The sequence below is a fragment of the Cyrtonyx montezumae genome, unplaced genomic scaffold (assembly GCF_038088225.1).
Source record: "Cyrtonyx montezumae isolate F1298 unplaced genomic scaffold, pur_monq_1.0 scaffold_4, whole genome shotgun sequence".
NCBI lineage: Eukaryota > Metazoa > Chordata > Aves > Galliformes > Odontophoridae > Cyrtonyx > Cyrtonyx montezumae.
The window spans coordinates 21,578,691-21,599,573 of record NW_027072045.1 but is presented as its reverse complement, the minus strand read 5'-3'; the positions used below and the strand labels follow the sequence as shown (position 1 = coordinate 21,599,573).

Sequence of the window (20,883 nt, the reverse complement as noted above, 5' to 3'; positions counted from 1 at the left end):
CATTAACTGTCCTGATAAAAAAACACTTTATGAAAGACGTGAGAATTCTTGCTCCCATTGCTCAGATGCTAATAGCAACATGGTGATGCTCTGCTATACGCGGCAGGAACACAGCCAGGCTATTAAATGTTGTAGCTGGCAGGATTACTTACATTTTGCAGCTGGACTCGGCTTTGTGCCATACACTCTGACTTTGCCATCATGCTGGAAGCATTTAGGCTGTAGGTTTTCCTATTCTGTGTTTCTTTCAGCTGTTCATGAATTTGCTTTGTTTGTTTCCTGCAGAGAGAAATAAAATTCATGTAAGAAAGAGCTAGTTTGAACTGCTACTATAGCTATAATATTTATATAACTGGGACTCGTTTTGTTTAAATCTTCACCACACTGGATTAACCAGCTGAGTTAATTGACCAGTGCCTAATTTTTCAATGCAGTGGTCATTTTCCAGAGAAACTTAACAAAGGAAAAAAAGAGCTCTTCTCTCAAAAATGTCTTCTATTCTCAGATTACTACAATAGCATGGTAGCTGTTTTAGCACTGAAATTTGAAAGAAAGATTATCTATTACATATTTAACAATAGCTTGCAAGTAGGCCTGGATATTAAAAAAGCCTTTTGCTCAGATTTGGAACTGAATTTTGGCAAACACAGCAGGCATTTGTCTCTATTTGTTTCAAAAAGTGTCACAGAATCAAACATTTCTGCTAGTAGCTCATTAGACTTTACCTGCTATCTTGCATGCGTCAGCTTTTGCTTACATGCTTTAATCTGGAAAAAAAGCATCAGTAGCATATCTGAGGCTATTTCTGACATATTACACTATGATCCACTATGTCACAGCTGACAATACCTCTAGATGAATCATTTGCAATATTCAAGAGATAACTATATGATTAAAAACAGCTTTCTTTTCTGCCACATTATATTGACAAACTGAGTTCTGAAGTTCTACACATTATTGCAGATTTGAAGCAGAAAACTATTTTAAATACATATTTTCTGTCAACTGATAAAACTCAGTTAAGCAAATATGGTCAGCAAAATATATTTGAGGCCTTTAATCTATCTTTTCATAGACAGGTACTGGAGAAAGTCAATTCTACAAGTCCACAGTACTAGTTTAATTCTCTCCTTCCTACCTTATTCTCCTCAGCAGATGCTCTGCATGCAACAATCCCACAAAGATCTGGGAGCCCACTTGGCAAGGTCAAGGACTGGCCAACAGCAGCAGTGCTGCTTTGCTGTGCTACACACAGCTTCTGGACAGTAGTTAGTGCTGAGCCAAATTTTGTCAGGCAGCAAGCGATTTCAAGAAAGTGTTGATAAGGAAAAAAGTAAATACAAATGATCTTTTTCCATATTGAAATTTGCAATTGTAGCAAAATGCTTCACAGTTTTGGAAAAAAATTCTGGGATGCCCATTACTTCATTGCTGCAATTTTTAACATTGCAACTGAGATTATAAAAAGTAATTTAGTGAGAAAAACTATTCAATAGTTTACTTTTAATGTTCATGCAACCTAACAATGATATTCGGTTTATGCATATTCATTTTGCCAAAATATTGGATGCAGGATTATAAAACTAGAAATTAATAATTCAAAGTTAATGATAAATATATTTATTTATTATTTTTTGTCTTGAGAACAAATTAGCCTTCTGTGTTCTACTCTATAAATATTCTGCAATAAGTTATTATCTCAGCAAGAAAATAAATTCATTGGTCATCTATAAAATCCTAAGCCATAAAGAGCAGCCCATTCTTTTTTACTGTGGTCTCCCCTCTGTTGTTAACACTTAAAGAGTAGTTTCCTTATTACTTTAAAAGGAAAAATTGGAAGGGTATAGCGTTTAGTTATAAAGTTCTAACTTCCACAGAGAGAATATATTTTTAAACAGGACTTCTCATACGATGGTGTATAGTGAATTGCATACATCTAGCAGCAGTTATTATACAAACATCAGACTAAAAAACATCATCTGTTTTTTCAAATAAATTTCCCTTCTCCCACCAGACTGCACCAATCAGTTTCCCTAGATGTTAGTAAAGCTTGATACAAGCTAAATATAAAGATAATTCCCCAGACAGGAGGAATGCTATGATAACTTGTAAACATGATGGACATACATCTGCATGATAAAAAATCCTGAAAATCTGTAGAGTTAACACACAACAGTTGATTCATTTTAACTTAGCTACTTGACCATTAACTTTGTTTTTACACCCTTACGACAGTGGCCAATGTCACAGATACAATACTGTTTTACATGGCCTCTATGCAACCCAGTTTAGACACTCTTACATGGGCCAGGAGCTTCACATGCATGTTTAGATCAAGAGGGATGAACAAAACATTTTCCTTAATCTCCAGTGACAAGGAATCACCCTTTTAAAGGGAGTATCCCAAGGTGACCTGTTCTGAGGTGAGCCTGGTACCAAAACACGCTCACCTACTGAAGTTTGAGTCAAGACACTAGCAGAAAAACAGCATGCAGGCTATTGATATATAGTTACGGTGACTCATCCAGGATTTTGTGGGAATGGTGCTAGCAACAAAGGGGGTAAAAATCTTACGGGCAATGAGAGCACTTAGGAAATCAGTTTCAAAGGCAAGAGAAATTGCAGTGTTACTTAACTTCCTTAGCTTTTGTAACCTCAACCTATTTCTGCATATATACAGCATTCCTGCCTTAGACTAGCCAAACTCTACTGCCTTACCTGCCTGTCATGGATTTGGTTATCTAGGCAACTAATAGGCATGCTGTAACTTTCCATGAAGGTAGGGACAAAGCAGTAAAAAGACTTACTTTTTGGACAGTTCACTAGATGGATTGACAGTCAGGGACTTAGGGATTAGTATGTTAACCCTGCTGCGCTTCACACGTTTGAAAGGATCTCTTGACAGACCTGAAGGTGCCCATTTTCTCAATAGTCCTCAAATTTCAGATTCCAGCATCTGGTATAAGTACACTTCAACTCTTCCCAGTAACTCTTAACTATCAGTTTAAAACCAGTAATAAAACAGAATTCTGAGATTGGAAGCACTACAGTCCTGTGAGTGCATCTTTAATGCATTATTTCTACTCATTTTTTAAAAACACCTCTTCTGTCTCATTGAAACTATGGTATTTGGAAGGCTGTCCCTACCCAGCTCTAGAACATCCCCTCCAACAGTGCATAACAAAGAGGAACACAAATTAAAAAAAATAAAATAAACAACGCTATGAGAAGGACATTTTATTTACAGCATGCTCAGCAGATAACTTTATGTTCTTCCAACTGGCATTCTGAATCTGCCTTTCCTGAATCTCTATTCACCAGTAAAAATTCTTTACAGGAAGGTCAGGAATTATCCTGTTCCCTCTCCCTCTCTCTCTATTCCCTACAAATCTAACATACATAATAACTTTTCTAATTATGTAGCAATGTAGTTGTCTCTGCTAGCAATTCAAGCTGCAGAGAGGAACCACCCTGCCACAGAATCCTCTTGGTTAATGCCCTTGTCAGACTCCAGTTTGAAAGAACAGTTAAACGAAATCCCTTGAGTCATTAGAACTGGTAGGAAGATTTAGAAAAAACATGAACCAGCTTAAGTTTTGACTCAAATCATGCACGTAGTACTGCTGAAATTTGTGCAGAAGAAGAAAAAAAAAAAAAAGGTTTGGTGACTTTTCCAGTGTGCATTTTTCCTTTTCCTGAGAGAAAATTCAGAACATTATTTTTTCCTATAGAAACCAGTTAGCATCAGATTTCCTTCCCATAAGAATGAATTTATGGTATGTATGTGTATTCAGACAAGCATCCAAACTTCTAAGTAGTAGAAACCTCCATAATGTTGATGCTCAGTCACCACGGCTAACTTCGCATAGGTACTATTTATACTGATGCAAGTTCTACCATTAGCTCCAGTTGGAACAGAAATGAGGGATGATAGCCATACAGAACATACTTATGAACGTAGCGGCATTGACAAGCATGTCATGTAATTGCCATGAGGTCTGTGCCACTCAAATTACACACAGTAATAAATATTAAAAAATAACGTTAAGTGGGGTAGATAAACAGAATTTTGCTTGGAAATTGTTCAGTATGGATGGTTCCACCTTAGTTGTATAGTTCCATGTTTTTGTGCATTAAAAATACTCAGTAATGCAACTTACATCATTAGTTAACAACTATTAGCTAGTGGTTGCTATTATCTGCAGAGAACTTGACTGTTTATATACTGATAACTTCTGCCTTTATTTCCAGCATATGGAAAGAAGAGGAACATTAAGGAAAATAAAATGCGTAAACAAAATGAAAAAAAAAGGTTTTTTTTTTTTCATTTTGTTTACGCATTTTATTTCATTATATTCATTCAAACTATTTATTTTCAAAACAAGGAAGTGATTAATGCCAGTTATTGTCCAGAGAAAGGAATAGAAGGGACACAATCTCTTCTTTCCTGGTATCAGAAAATAAAAAAGGACATGCAATACTTCTGCTTAGTTTTTTGTTTGTTTGTTTGTTTTATTGTTTTGGCTTTTTTTACTTTTATACTAACCATGGAGAAATATACTAACCTGTCTGGAACTAGCAACAGTGTCAAAAGAAGGGGAGAAACTGAAGAACTGTAAAGCCATAAAATAATAGAAGCTAAAAAAACAATCACACTAAATAAAGGCTCTTACTTTGTTTTGAAGTAGAACGCTGCACAAAGCATGCCCACTACGACTATGCCAAAGACGATACAGGAAATAGACAGCACCTGGCGCTGGTAAATTTCTTCACTCTCTGTGAACAGCAAAATTGAGAATTATGAAGGCATCAGAAAACAATATTTGTAAAAAGTGGATTTCTGTACAACATGGTTTCACTAGTGATGGACAAATACGTGAGATTTTAGAGGTCTGAGTTGTCCAGTTCTTCAACAGAATGGATGCTACTCGGAACCTCTCATCTCAGTTATGATTTCCTAGGAAAGTTTTAGAAAATGGTTCCCAAACGCACTGAAAGATACAGAAGCATAAAAATCAGGGAAGTCAAACATTTTCTCTGCCCTACATACCCTTTTCCTGCTTTTTAGAAGACCATGCTTCCACTGTCAACAGAATAAAGAGCCCTACAACCACGGAGCTTAACTGGCTTAAGGTGAGATCCGTCAGAGCTCTCCCAAAGTCCCATAAGACTCAGGAGTTCATTTTCAGCTACCAGAAAAATGTCAGTTTTGTTTTGGTAGTATGCTGATTACAATGTCTTGCTCACATGTTGTTCCCTTTATTTGAAGCTTACGTAAAACATAGGTCTGTGAAAAAAAATAATTCAATTAACGCTGGATTCCAAAGACTACTATGCCACAATGCATCACAACTATCTCTAGTTTTAATGAATTTCCTCAATACATCTCATCACCTATCAATTAATTTTAAAACAGGAACAGAATGAATGTAAAAACAGAAAAAAGAAAACAAGAGAAAAGTGTTATTCATGACAGCAGACAGAAGCTGATAGGTAACTGGAGTTTCACACACTGAATTTATCAAGAGCCCCTTAAGTGTTCTATAATATTTTTATTAAATCAACTACTTCTCTAGTACAAACCGATATAAGATTGTTATGTTTTAGGGTCAGTTTTTCAAAACATACAACATTTGAAATAATCTTTTCATTCGTGAATTTAAGATAGAAAACTAATGTAGGATTATCAAAGCATGATACAAGCTCATTACACTGGCAAAGCTACAATTGTTTTCTAGGTCAGAGACCTTCAGTGCAGAACCTCCGTCAACATGGATACCAGATTCATGTGTCAAGTATGTGACAGCAACTCTACATTCTAAGGTATGTAAGCCTCAGGGCTCATAAGTAGAAAGAATGTATGGCAACAACAACATTCATCTGTGGAATATTAGAAAAATCATAATGTAATTGTAAGTTTAGTTAAATACTATCTTGCTTTATTACAATGACTAAATAATACATACAGTGTCCTGATTAGTACTTATTATTTATTACCCAAGGAAAAAAAATACACAGACTACTCCTGTGCTGTTACTAAACATTTGGAATTCCTTTTCAAGCGTCGTTTGTCTTTAGCAAAAGTTCAATTTCCCTATCACAAGCTGTTTCAAATAAATGTTTGGTACTTGTAGTTTTATTTCTTAATTTTTTCTTTACTTGCTCATTCAAAGAGTAATACAGTGATTCAGAACTCATTTCTAAGATGCAAAACATCCTCAGCTCCTGTTGCCTTTTTATCCTCAGTTTTCAAATTCTAGAAGTTGTAATGTTACAGTCCAGTTTTAAACATAAAAAGAAGCAAATATAGTAACTTAAAAAGTCTGAAATATAGCTGGAAATGTAATTAATTAGAAAACCTTGATAATATGGCAATAAAACAGATTTCATCAGTCCTTTAGACCCATTCCTTACAGCATAAACAAAATTGGATCTAGACAGTAAATTCCTATGGCAACGAACTAATAATTTGGAGCTTCTTGTTTCATGATTGTTTTCAATATTGCGCATAAATGCAGAGTTATCTACCTTTCATTTCTTCTACAATGCACAAAGGACTGATTTTATACATTTCAAATCTCTATGTTAAGGTGGATCATGCTATAAACAGTTAAAGAATTGCTTAGTTTCAGAATTGTTAATCTATTCTGACTCAATACCCATTTTCACACGTTCTGCTTAAGATCACAAATAAAACTTGCATAGGAACAGTAATTTCACTCAGACGTTGCATACAGTTAAAAGTCTACTGGGTTAAAAGAAACTGATGCAAGCCTTGTGAAAAGAAGGCCTAATTTTGCTTTTCTGTCAACCTAGGTCTTCATTAAAAACTTTTTTTCTTTTGTTACTTTGTTGAGCAACTGTGAGCTTCATATAGCTATGGTCTTTTGTCAGTTCTGAATAGATATCACTATCTTGTTAAAGATGCTTTAGAATACACCTCACCAAGATAAAAGCACTTCAGAGACTGGACAATATTATCTTGCTCAAACAACTGTGAGAAGATTTAAGTCTTTTGTATAGACTGTTTAATCCCTGTCACATCACTAGCTTTCAAGACATACTGATCAATGCTTTCTTTACTTTCTGTTTATTTTGTACAGTGCATATTTAAAGAACTACTTATTGATTAGCTTTACTCCATTTATTAGACACCTTTGTTCACTTTTTATATCCTTCAAGTCTGAGTTTATGTACTGGACTCCATCATTTTCTGCTTCAAACATCTTTAAATATAATCAGTTTAGTATTTTTTCTGTTCTTATATATTCCATATTGGTTTTATTTTTCCTTTAAAAGCGAATCAAAGTCCTTCCTATTGATGGAAATTTTATCTGAATCTCCCTGCAAACTTTGAAGGTCTTCTCATTGTTGATGTGCTTGAACTCGACTATTGTTCTGAACTTGTACAGCACAACTGAGCTCTCAGTAGCTGAGGTGTACAAATGAGGGCTTTTAAACCTAACACACAATATGCCAGAGAGCTTCAGCTGAGTGCTGCTGAGTGCTCTTGCTCTCACAGAACAGAACATTAATGAAAATAATAAGCAAAAAAAAGAACCGAAGATTACTTCTTAGCTGTAGATGCGTATCAACCTACAGACACGTGAATTCATGTACTGAAACAAAATATCCAAACTAAATTGTGGCTGAAATTATGAGATGAGATGTCTCTTCTCTACTAACAAATATTCATACATTCCTTGTGAAACAGATTACCTCAATTACATTTTATTGAAATAAACACTCTAGAGTGAGCTTCCTCATTTAACAAACAGCCAAGAAAATGTTGCATCTAAAAACCAAAAGTATAAGCTGATGTTGATATTCTTGGATAATCCAGCTAAGACTGCAGAACAAAATTCCCATTGAGCATACAGATTATACGTACACCAACAAATATACAAGCAGTAAACCCTGTGCTGAACAACAAAACTGTAAATCGATTTGACCATTTTATTTAGTGAAAATTAAGAAAAGAGTGATCCATCAAGACAAGATAAGCTTGCATGGATCACTAAGTGTCTCCGAAGGACAGGATCCTGTAGGCAAATCCTCATTCACCATGTACACCATTTACACATCCAGCTCACTTTTATTTACATTATTAATCCTTCCTTGTCTTCATTCCCACAACAAACTTATCTCACCTTTCATCATGGTCCTTTCATCCTTCTAAGCTTTAATTCAACCTCTCATACTTTTACTACTCCCTTTTCTAAGCTTATTTCACACATTTGCTACTGTTAATGAAATACAAAATCAACTATTAGTGACTCATGGAAGCAATGCTTCTTCTAGTGCTCACAGTGCAGTCAAATTTAATCTATCCGTCACTGAAAAAAATATGTCATATTACAGGTGCTGTGTTTCTTTTTGATTCTCTTGCTCTTTAAAATTTACTCTTAAAGGCTGCTTTATGCATGTAGAAAGACCTGCTGAAGCATGCATACAAGACTTCAGAGGATAAAACACTTAGGATATATATTTTTTCTCATGATTGTTACTAGTAAAGAATATACTGGTTTGGTTGTGTAAATAAGCTGAAACATGCCTTTCCTTTGTAACTTTGCATGACATAGTTATGGGCTCCTTGAGAAATGATTATATCTATTTCTACCCATACAATTGAGAAAAAAAATATCAGTTAATAAAAACAGTTTAATGTAGGCTTTGTTAGCCTAGTCCACAACAATATTACCAGCTATAATCACTTGATGCTCTAGTTTTATTGTATTTACTGTATATTTTCTGAGTACATTGAAATAACCTAGGAAGTTATACCAAGTATAAAGAACTGCACTGTGCATGCAGACTAGTAAAAATTATAACAAAAAAAAAAAAACCAAAGAGTAACTTCCATATATCTCACTAGCATCGTTTGCTACTTTCAACCTTACTGCTGTCCTGTATCCTCAGAGGACTGTATAGAAGTTTTCTGTACAACAAAAGAGGAGGACTACACGGAAACCCAATACACATCGAGATTTCCAATAGAATATGGATTATCACAAATGAAAAGGCAAAATATACTTAGGTTTATGTGTCAAATACTGAAGTATATAAGGCATTCTAAATTTAATTCATGAAAAGAATAAGAAAAGATGGCAAGTTCCACAAAACAATCTGTGACTGCCTCAGCATCAGACGTGCAGCTCTCCCAAGAGTTTTCCCTGTTCTTTCACTTACAAAAACCTGCCGTACAGACGCACCACCATACGCTGTGGCTTGTTCTAAGGCAGAATGATTTAGCACTTGAAATGTGACAAGCCACAGTTCACAAATTTCTTTGACCTTGGGTAATTCAAGAACCTTACATTTTCCATACTGTGAGGATAATATTACCTTCTCCTATTTCAGAGATCAATACGACAAACGCTAATAAACATCTCAACGTCTAAAGGAATGAAGTATATGAAAACACATAAAAAATAGAAAAAACTGCCCTAGATAAGTCTGCTCTGATTTCATTAAGAGCATATGTGCTACTTCACATAAAATGCCATGTTTTATTCTAATTCTCAGATACCTTTATTAGTCATTGAGTTTTCTTCCTTCAACTTTTGTCTGGGTAGAATTTCTCTTCTGGAAGGGCTTCAGAACACTTCAGTTCTCAAATTAGGAACGGAAGTTTGCATCCACTATCACTTACAGAAGGGGCAGTGTCAAGGTTAATTGCATGAATTCGCATTTCAGACTAGAATCGGAGCAAGATAACTTCTGCTGGCATAAGTTCATAAAGCATTTTATAGCTGTAATAGTTAACCTCTCTTGGGAAGAACCGTACCATGATTCTGACAGTAACAAAGATTAAGAAAATACATTTTCCTGTGCCCATGGAATGTCTACAGCAAAAAGACCTTACCAAGAGCAACGTGAAATAGATGTAGTTCATTATCTACTACAATTGCATGACACAGTGCAATATTTAACTATTGACATTTAATCCTGGTGAGATCATTTGCTGTGTACACAGAGGACAGAGAAGGAAAGGACGACTGCACAACCTCTTCAAATGACCTATTTTTGAGTACTTGATTCTACAGTATTAATACTGCATTAGAAGTAGTTTTACATGGAATATTAAAAAGAAATAAGTAATGAATTCAGCAGAACGTTAAAAACTCATAATGAAAAAGAAATGCAAAAGCAGATGACTATAATCCTGAGCTCTCAGTTATTTTAGGTTGGTTAATGAAAGGTAAAGTCCCAAAATTAATAAACCAAAATCTTATAAAAAATTATGCCCATCAACCCCCCCCCCCCTTAAAAAGACAAAATAGAACAAGTTAGAAAATGAAATTACTCCCCAGCTTTTGTCTCATTCTATCTTAAAAAAAATAACAAGAAAAAAAAGAAAAGAAAGAAATAGAGATGGGCTAATGTTAAATACGGATGTCTAAAGTATTTTACAATAGGAATGAACATGCTAGCATTCTTAGTAATTGCTACTTGTTATGGTGTGATTATTTGATAAGCACTTTTAAACAGCAAGATTGCAACTCTGAAGGTAAATTAATTTTAAATTTGTCTTCCTAAGAAAACAATCATTTCCTTGTATCTGCAGGCAACTACAATTTTTGTCAGCTATAAACAGCATTCAAATCTAGCAAATGTTCAAAGCCCCACTTAAGTACTTTCAATATGGTAAATGTACTAAACATTAGCTTGAAGTAGCTCTGTGGGTAGCTAGGAGTTGAGAAGTAGCTTTTCCATTTTTTAAAATTTTTTTTTCCAGAAAATGGTTGGTTAGGAGTTTTTCTGTATTGAAAACTCACATCTAGGACACTGCAATTCTATTCTGATCTATTTTCATCTTACTCCTAAGATTGTTACCATTATTCATCTATTAACAAAATTTGTTATGCAAGTCTCATCAGACTCTGCATGCTCATTGCTAGTACAGATCTAACTATCTGCTATCAAACTAAGAGTTGAAAACATTTGTGTTTCAGTAACTTCAGAGTTTTAGATGGTAGCTGATTCGAAGACATACAATAAAGTCTTATTAGGTCATTTTTGCTTACTGAGAACCACAGCTTTAAGTATCTCCAGTTCTTACTGAAGACAAAGGAGATGCAAATTTAACTGTTCAAACGAGGCTAATCACCATCAGATCAGTCTCAGTGATGGCATTAAACTAACCACAGAATGATAACATGCAAGAAAATGATTTAGATTCACAGCCAAACACCAACCAAGCAGACACTCTGCAGAGTACAATATATAATTATAATTATATATATAATATATATAATAATATATAATTATATAATAATATATAATTATAACTCTGTTGATCATTCTCACATCTCCTAATAGGAGATTCTGAAATCTCATCATATACTTTTAAAACCATTTGAAATTAGGGTAAGAAAATACACATAAGCATAGTACATTGCAAAATCTGAATGAAAAAATAATCGATGGTCTTTCACTGAATAAAGGAATTTGCAACGTTTTCTGGGCTGCACATAAAAATGCTTCTAACTTTTCACAGAAAGGTAAAAAGTTTCAGAGTGTAAATCACAGCAGCTGAACACTGTATAATACTATGAACATTTTCTTTCCATAAAGATTCAGGTGTGTTTAGCTTTTATTTTTCAATTTTTGTTTCTTTGTATATTCCTGAATGCTGTTTGTTATTTGACACATCCTAGGGATGTTTCAAGACCACAGCCTTCTCATGGATAATTATTCCTTTGCTTTCTCTCTGACTGTGTAAATGCCACAATTCTGTATGAGAACCTTAATCAGGGAGGTAAGAGTAATAATAGTATATCCTGACTCCACAATGATGACTTACTTCTATCTTAATTTTTTGCTGCTTCTTGCATCTCTCTGATTCTATCACGTTCCATTTCTTTCTTACTTTTTCTGGTAAACCTTTTGATAAAAGACAATTTTGCTCTTGCAAAATGTCTTTTCTATCAACTTCTTCCTTCAACATCATCATGAAAAAAATCATAGAGTGAAATTTCCACTCAGCATTCACTCCTCGTGTAATGGGACATTCTGTTTCCTGCAAAGTCCATATTTTCAAGGGCTCAACTGAGCCTTCCAGCTCTCATGAGGTCCTGGTTCAGCCATACTTTGTGTTAGCAAATGGAGGGAGCAGAAGGAAGGGCATTTAGACACAAGACTCTTGCATGAGTTAGAGCACACCACAGCTTAATACACAAAGATATACAGAGAATAAGACAAAAACTAACACAAGTGCAATAGGCACCAAATCTAATTGTTGCACTCTAAGTCACTATGCATAAATTCATAGTTTTGGAGATGACTATATTATGTATATATATATATATAATATTTAGACCTCTGAATGCAATAATATCCTTTAATTCTTAATAATTTCTTAGGTGATGAGGGCTGTCATTTCTAAGACCACAGGCATGCCTAACTTCTAATGTAATAATGTCTTCATTTCCCAGTTGATATTTTATTAGATCTCAGATCCTGCACTGCTATTACCAGCAAAGCCCAATCACTGGAATTTCTCCCACAGGTGAGGCTTAGATATTATGTATCTTGCTCACTTAATAATACTGAACATTTAATTCAAATCTCAAGCTAACATCAGATCTGCCAAAGCATATTTAACAGTTACTGTTGATGGTTACATTATCAGAAACTCACAGTAAGTCAAGCAATATTATAATTAAATGCTGTCTCTCTTTTGACTACTGCTGTTTTAATCAGAATGATTTTTCTTTAAATCCATGAAAATACAGTGACAGCAGAACCAGAGAAAAGTAAACTGAAGCCTGAAATATTTCAGTAGAAACGTGGTCTTCTATTTGGGAAGGCTCTGGAGAGTGAGAACACAGAGCACAAGGACTTGGATGCAGAAAGATGTGACACAGGGCAGTGTATCGTTGCTGAAGTATAGCATTTTATGAACAGGACTTTGCAGGCACAGGTCTACAGGTCAGAGGGAACTGAAGAAGTATCCCTCACACCATTGTGCCCATTGGTGCTCCCCTTGAAACCATCCCCAGATGAAGCTCCCCAGTGTGTGAATGATTAAGGAACTGTTTACTTGTGCAGACACTACTGATTCTACTGATTTTCCCTAGCTACACCATCAGCTCAGGAAAACAACAAAGAGACCTGGCTGGGGGTGCTGCCCAGGTGCACCGGCATCCCCCTCGCCTTGACAGAAAATATTTCTGTCAGGTTCACATCACAGCACATGGATATTTGATCATTGTAGTGACTACAACACTTAAGGCAGGATAAGTCCCTACAACTAATCAGAGAGAAACCCAGTCTATATTGGCAGAGGGAGAAAAGTCAATATGGTGCCTGTAAGCAGCTATACTCTTCCTTTAATCCTCCAGAGGCATTTTGCCAGTGAGAGGGATAATACATCCAGTTGTTCATACAGAGCAATGGCAGATGCTTGATGTCTATAAATGTGAGTAGCAGTGTTAAGACACGGTTAAGCCCTCAGCCCATGAAACGTCTAGCAGATTCGCTCTGCGTGCTCACCCACAGTAAGGGATCTAGTTTGTTAATTTGGCAGTAGCTGCAGGTAGGCAGCAGGCTGCCAGAACCAAATTGCTCCAGTGCCAGCTTGCCCATGTACACGACTACTGGGACTGCTGCAGTGCAAGCCTTTTCAGATGCCTTTGTTTCAGGATTGTTGAAAGGGATTAAAATCTTTAGCAACTGCCATGTTACAAGACATCTATTATACATCCTAATTGTGCACACAGATCAAAGAAAATCCTTCAGAATAGTTAAAACTACTGTTTTCCTTATTCTTGTAACTCCTTTCACTGGTTCCCAAAATGGATAAATGCAAAACGCAACATGTAGTTAAATCTCAGTATATGAATAGATTCAGACACATTTTAAACACCTGTGCAAATCATAGTCCAAAAAGATGCAAGCATATGCTTGAAGGCAAGCATGCACATAAACAGATTTTTTTTCAAATAGATTTTTGCATTTCAAAATCCTTGACATATGCTGATCCTTCTTCAAGGATGATGCACTCAACGTGTCAGAAAAAAAATCTGCAAACCTGCCCCTTCAAACATCGTGATCCAAAACCCTACAGTGCAACGCTAGTTCTTTCAGTTTATGGAAGAATAAGGCATTAGACTCAGCAATAGCAAGAGTATTTTCAGAATGACATACATAATCAGTTCAAAGCTACAAGTGACTTAAAATATATATGTGTGTATATATATATATATATATATATCTGACCTAGAGGAAGTTATTGAGAAAATTGAGGCACCAATTCACGGCAGAAAGAAAAAGTAAAAGGGGTTGCATTTGAGATGAGATTCTAGCTGGATATGAGGAATAACAATCTCATTGACAGCTCTGACCTGGCCTCCTTCTCTGAGAACTAGAGAGGAGGTGCCTTCAGAAGACCCTTCTTCACGATTATCTTAATGGCATACCTCTAACTCCTGCTCTAAAACAAAGTCAGAAAACACCATTTGTCAACTTGCTAACATATTGCCATCATCAATTTAAAATTTTGATAATACTGCCAGAGAACACAAAATTGACACGTGGAAATGATAATTATGAACTAAGAGGATTGAGTTAAATAAATTGTCATTGAAAAGGTTAGGACTTGAAGTATTCTCAGTTCACACAATTAAAGGAGAGATCAAATCTCAGTTTAGCTGTCTTTTTCTCTAATATAGAATCTCCCAGTAAGGTAAAAAGCAGAATTCAACACAGAAAGTCTGTGAAGAACAAGACAAATGGTCTAAATTCCCCGCTTCTCATTTTGTGTCCTTCCATGTTTATCAGCAGCAGCAGGTTCATGAATGCCAATTACTTTCCATGTTTTCAGATGATGTTTTAACCAAGATGGAGATGTTCCACAGGAACACATAATAGCAGCAGTCAGATGTAGAATTATACTCCTATACTTCTTTTCCTTGAAATGTTTCAGCTATCAGAAACTGCTGTACATTTGCCTCTTCCACAGCTAGCTTTCAAGCCTGACTTGCTTTCCATGGCATTCTGAGGGCACCTGTCCATCACCAGTGCATCAAGTAGCTGATGGGAGCAGTGACTGCTACACCATTCGTAGTCATAACGAAGCTGCTGCTCAAGCCTGGATTCAGCATTCTAGATGTAAAGACAGCAAATGAAGCCCAGGTTGCATCTTGTTTTTCTATCTGCATTGACTCATTAGAACAGGACTAACATTATACTGAAAATACAGGTGTAATCACAGGCTAGTAGTGTGGACATGTCTAATAACTGTAAATAGAAAAAAAATTAAAGAGAAGGAGATGTTCAGAGGGATCAAGTTTAAATGTAGTTAGATAATCCAAATTAATAGAACTTACAGATTACCAGAACACAAACTAGAAAAAACTTGTAACAATTACTAGCAGAGACAGAAAGTTTTCAGATAAATCTGATGAGTAACAAGTTAATAACTGGGAATAACATTCAAGAACAATCAACATCCTCCCAAACCCCCATCTCTTCTCTCTTGCAGCTTTGATTATTTCCTTCTGTGTATTTTCACCTTGTTAAGGCTCCTTTTTGAGCTGGAAATCTTTAAGCAATGCTTCAGATGAATTAATGAGGGAAATCCAACAGCATAGAGTAGAGCAAAATTAGCTAGAAATAGTAGGACTGAGTCTGGTATACTTTCTAACGTGCAAAAGGAATTTTACTAAGAATAGTCATACTTCTGAAAAACAAGAGATCAGATTGTGTATAACTTGACATTACTTCACATTGGCTGAAGTAAGATTTGTCATTCAGATGTGAGATTTCTGCTTATGTTTTATCTTAATTAGTTCTTATTTAACCAATAATCTACTTACAGATATTTTTTAATTGACATATGGAACATCAAATGCTACAATAACATAGAATCAGATCTCAGAAAGTACATAGAATGAACTTAACAGCTATTTGTCCCAACTTAGCAAAATTCACTGATCATACTCCTATTAGGTAGTGCCAAACTTCAGCTCATTAAAAACATTTTTACAAGAAAAACTGCACTATTAAAAAAACAAAACAACAACAACCAAAAAAAGGTAGATAGTTTACAAGAGGAAGACTCCTGAATCTTCTGCAATGACAATTTGAAACACAGACAAGTATGCTCATTGAACATATTGCATACTTGCCCTCACCTGAATGTCCTGCTCCATGTTTTATTGCTAGCCATCTTCTCATGACAAAATCACACACTAATTTCATCACTAAAATGTTATAATCTTTATAATTTCTTTAACGGTGTCCTGCAGAGTACTGCAGTACTGTAGTGACTTCTGAAACTAAGTTATTTGAATTTATAAAATTCATAGCTGACATCTTCATCAAACACTGCATGCATTCATTGAATCATTAAAGTCAATTATGTGACAGCAAAGTTCAGTAGGTGACTGTGCCAAAGTTTTTTTTTTCTTCAGTGAATTCACAGGAACAGTTTGCAAGTTTGGTAGATATAATAAACTTAAAAACTACTATCAGTTTCAACAGGTTTCTTAATGTTAAAAAATGTTAGTCTATTAACACTACAGAAATAAAATGAACTAAGAATTAAAAATTTTAATCATCAAGAAAATCCAGTTTGCCCAAACATCTTGTAAATTCAGTAATCAATTTGCTATCAATGAAGAGACACTGAATAACACACAGATGCATATTATCTTGAGATACACTGGTTTGGCTTTAAGAAAGGTTGGAGCTACAGAATTCAAGCAAAACACCATGTTTTATTCTGTTATTCATTCATAGTTTCATATGTTACATATATTTACATACAAACTCATTGTTGGTCTCCAGTAACATTCAACGTGTGGTCAATGAATGTCAACAGGTTTCACTTTTTCCACATGAAGGAATTATTTGCTTCATATGCACTTCCATGTAAGGTGCCATTCTATCAGACTGCCCCTCCGCTGCCAACTGTCACACAGCAACAACATGCAACAGAGTATTGGTGAGAAGGTTCAACCTTCATTGCCATACCATCAACATCCACCTCTGCTATCGTGGGCCAGCAGACTAACATAGGCATTACATTTGGAACAGCCCTTTAACCTATATATATATATATAGGTTACAGAATATATATAGATACATACATATACAGAGCCCTCTATCAGTCTCTCTGATCCTCTCTCGTTTCTCTGCACCAAATCCTCTGGCAGCATGAGACCATGGCTAATAATGTCACCACTTCAGGTGACTGAAGTGCCAGCAATGGAAGCTCACCTTCCCCACAGAAATGAAGTGGCAAATTTTCTGAGAAAAGTCAAATGCCCATTAAGCTTCTAGAAGTAACCATTCTACACTAGACATTAGTTTTCATTTTCCAAGTTGACGAAGACAGAGAAAAAACGTTGGACTGAGTTTCAGTCATAATTTTGTTGGAATGCGGGATGTTTTTTCTTGCTGTCCAAAACGTGAAAATGATGTGTTTTGTGCAATCATCATGTATGAATGCCACATATGTTTCTGTGCAACAGAGAAAATAAACATTTCCTTAACAAACAACATTTCCTAGCTGCAACCTGTCTCAATGCTTCACACATTCCTTTCATAGCACTATCATTCAATGTATTTTACATACAGACTTAAGTTCTGAGTACGTGAACACACTCTGCATTTAAGGTGAATACATGTAGTACAGCCTACACACTATCATTTGGCAAACCAAACAGAGGTAAACTATATTTTTTGAAGCCTCATATTTAATATGGTATTGTTATAGCATTATATTGGTTGTAGTTTATATTATGAGGATCTCCAACAGTAATTAAATGAACAATAAATTTATGTAACATTTTGTTACAGCAATATAAGCAAGACAAATCTGCCTAAACAAAAATCATGTAATATCTGGAAGCAAAAGTAGGCATTTCTCAATTCGACATCTTATACTGAGGAATAATAAGAAATTATATATATTTTAATGATTGCCTAAACTTTTACTTCTTCCCATCTGCCTTGCCTCCTGCCTCTGCTTTGGAAAGCCTCTTGGGTTTAGCAGAAACAAAATAAAGGATGATGCCACGTTTCTCTTTAGAAGAAAGAAATAAATAAGTTTTTAAAAATTCCAGCTTTTTTTTTTTCCCTATATAAACTCCAAATGAAACTTTCTATCATATGAATTTTAAAGGTGTACATTGGTGCAACACGGTACCTTCGTGTACCTTGTCCTGTCTGTTTAACATTACACTTGCTTATCTCCTAAATTATAAATACCCCCAAAGGCAAAGTGTCAATACATATAAGTTTTATAGAAAAGTACTCTGGAGAATATAAGCTGATGCTCTTTAATGTCTTCTAAAAGCCCTCAACCTAAAACATCATATCTACCTTTTCACAAATCAAAACACACCATGCTTTAATATTTCTACCCCTACTGCTCTCCACGGAGAAATGTAGCTCTTAAAGGAATAACACAACTTTTTATACTGAAGCACTTCACACACACCTATTTCCACTTCCCTACACAAAATCTATGCCTACTATTAAAGTTCCCAAACTTTTATCCAGACTTCTCTAACCTCGCTTGCTTTTTATCTGTGAACAAATACAGTGTACAAATGTAACAGTTCAACTAATTAGAATGAATTATACACATATATATTTCTACTTCTGGCTGGGCAATAAGAATCCCACCTATTAGATTGCAAAGATGCTGCTCTTAAGGGAAACGTTAAGAATATCTCATATTTGAATCAATTTCTGCTTAATCCAAATGTCTGACTTCTATGTAACAATCTGTTGTCTGTTACAAAAAATATTTAATAAAGCTGCAATATTTAATAAAATTTCTTATAATAATTTCTAAGGTAATAAGTCATTTCTGAAGCTTCTGGGAACCATTTGCTAATTAGCTTACTGTGTAAGCATTCATTCAAAAACCTTTATATGATTTGCAGCAAAGTTGGATCATTTTTACAGAAAACGAATCTCAGGACACAAGCAAATTGCAAGATCTACAGTGTTTATCTTCTTTGTTTTGTTTTGGGGAGTGGTTTAATTTAATGTCATTGATAACTTTTGTTTCCTTGATATTTTAACTCAGTATCAAAATTTCACCCTTAAACGACCAGTTTATATCATGATTCCAGTGAAACACTCCAGAGGCTGAAGTACTCTGCAATCTCAATAAATCTCTTGAAGAAGCACTGCCAGCTTCTCATCCCATGGAGGCACAAAGTCCTCTTTTGATATCTCAAAATTAAAGGCTATAGACACATCCAGCAATAAAATCAAACATTTTGTTCTCTTAATAATAAAGAAAAGAACAACACAAACAAAGAACTCACTGTGAAAAAGACTTTTTACTATTCCAAAATATTGAGGTACGAAATGAGGCAAAAGCCTTTTATGTTACTGAAACAGCCTGTCAGCAATACCTCTGCAATTAGCAGCTCATACAACCTGGAGTGAAGCAAAGTGAAAAAACCCTTGAACAAAACCAATCCCAACACATTTTACCTTCTCAGCCAAACTGTACCCCGTCAAATTTTTTCTATTGAAACATTTCAAGTCTACGGGAAACTATTAAATAAATAATTAATTCATAAGAACTGCTCACTGGACTACTGAATAGTCTTTCAGGTTCTCACCCCAAAAACATCCTCTGCAGAGTAATGTGCAGCATGCAAAGGAAACATTTCAGAAATTTACGGCCATGTGATACAAGCAATGTTAGGAAAAAAAATATTTTAATCTTAAATTGAAGCAAGTATTACTAGGTAATAAAACACGAGGTTATTTAAGTCAACTGCCAAGGGAGCAGAATTTTAGACAAATGCTATGCTGGGAACTCTAGGTTTTGTTGTTATTTCTTTGACATTAACACACTGATTACAACTATTTTCACTAATGAGCAGTAATTACCACTAATGAGCACACGAAGCTATTCAGGAGCTGCAGTTCATCAGTTTACTTGGCTTACTGTGCAGTTTAATGCATGGCAGACTACTTGCATTGTATTGAGTTCTTTTATTTCTGATAACTGAAAAATAAAAACGAGCTCCTAATTGCAATACATTAATTGAAGAGACAGAGTAAAAATTTAAGTTCACGTACTTCACTGAAAAGTAGGATTTACAAATATTTAGAGACATTTAAAATATTTAGAAATACTTGCTATCTCTTAGCCTAACTATTTTATTATAATGGCATGCACCCCATTCTTCTTATTTTTTTGCATGATTTATTTTTTGAATTTCTCAATATTTAAAAAAGAGCGGGTTCATTAACTAAAATTACCTCCACATATTTCACTCAATAAGGATATACATGAGCTCAGTTCTATTGATCCACTGTTCACCTCAGGAAACATTCACTGCTTGGGAACCTGCAAAAAACTTCCTAAGATTACAAAGATTCAAAGAAAATTTTCACTTGTTTGCATTTAATTCTTAGGAGTAAACAGATGGTAAACATTCAGGTCACAAAAACCTAAGACCAGATTTCCTATGGGATCCCTGTTAGGAAACTCAGAAATGACTTTCTGGGTCACAGAAAACCCACGCTTTGAAGACTGCAGAACACAGTGACGCTGTTTGAGGAGGACGAGGGTACCCACGTAGAACCTTGTGGCTATAAAGGAATAGAGAGAATTCTTCCTGCTACATACCTCCTCCATCCCATCTACAGACTTTAGTACAGAAAAAAAAAATCCAAGTTCATCTCAACATCTCCTCCAGTAATAGCATCAGACAAGTCTTGGTTTATGTCTCATGCAAGCAAATGCTTTCAAGGCATGTGAGGAATTCCCAGGAATAAGCACCTGAAGCTCTCTTTGTGATAATGCCTGTTATCACGTTGCTACCTCATTTCAGATAGTGAGGAAGAACTAACTATAAAGGGAAATTTCTGTTCACAGGTCAGAAAAGGCTGCTTTAT

The 20,883-nt window shown here is 35.2% G+C and overlaps 1 protein-coding gene across 1 annotated transcript in view; it reads right to left on the bottom strand.

The window, feature by feature from the left end:
• Positions 1-20,883, bottom strand: part of NRG3 (neuregulin 3) — a 346,526-nt gene that overhangs the window by 21,604 nt on the left and 304,039 nt on the right. The window contains exons 5-6 of the mRNA XM_065746454.1: positions 4,674-4,776; positions 153-279 (exon numbers count right to left, since the gene is read on the bottom strand). Of these exons, the coding sequence (XP_065602526.1) occupies positions 153-279; positions 4,674-4,776 (230 nt within the window). The remainder of the gene's footprint in view (positions 1-152; positions 280-4,673; positions 4,777-20,883) is intronic.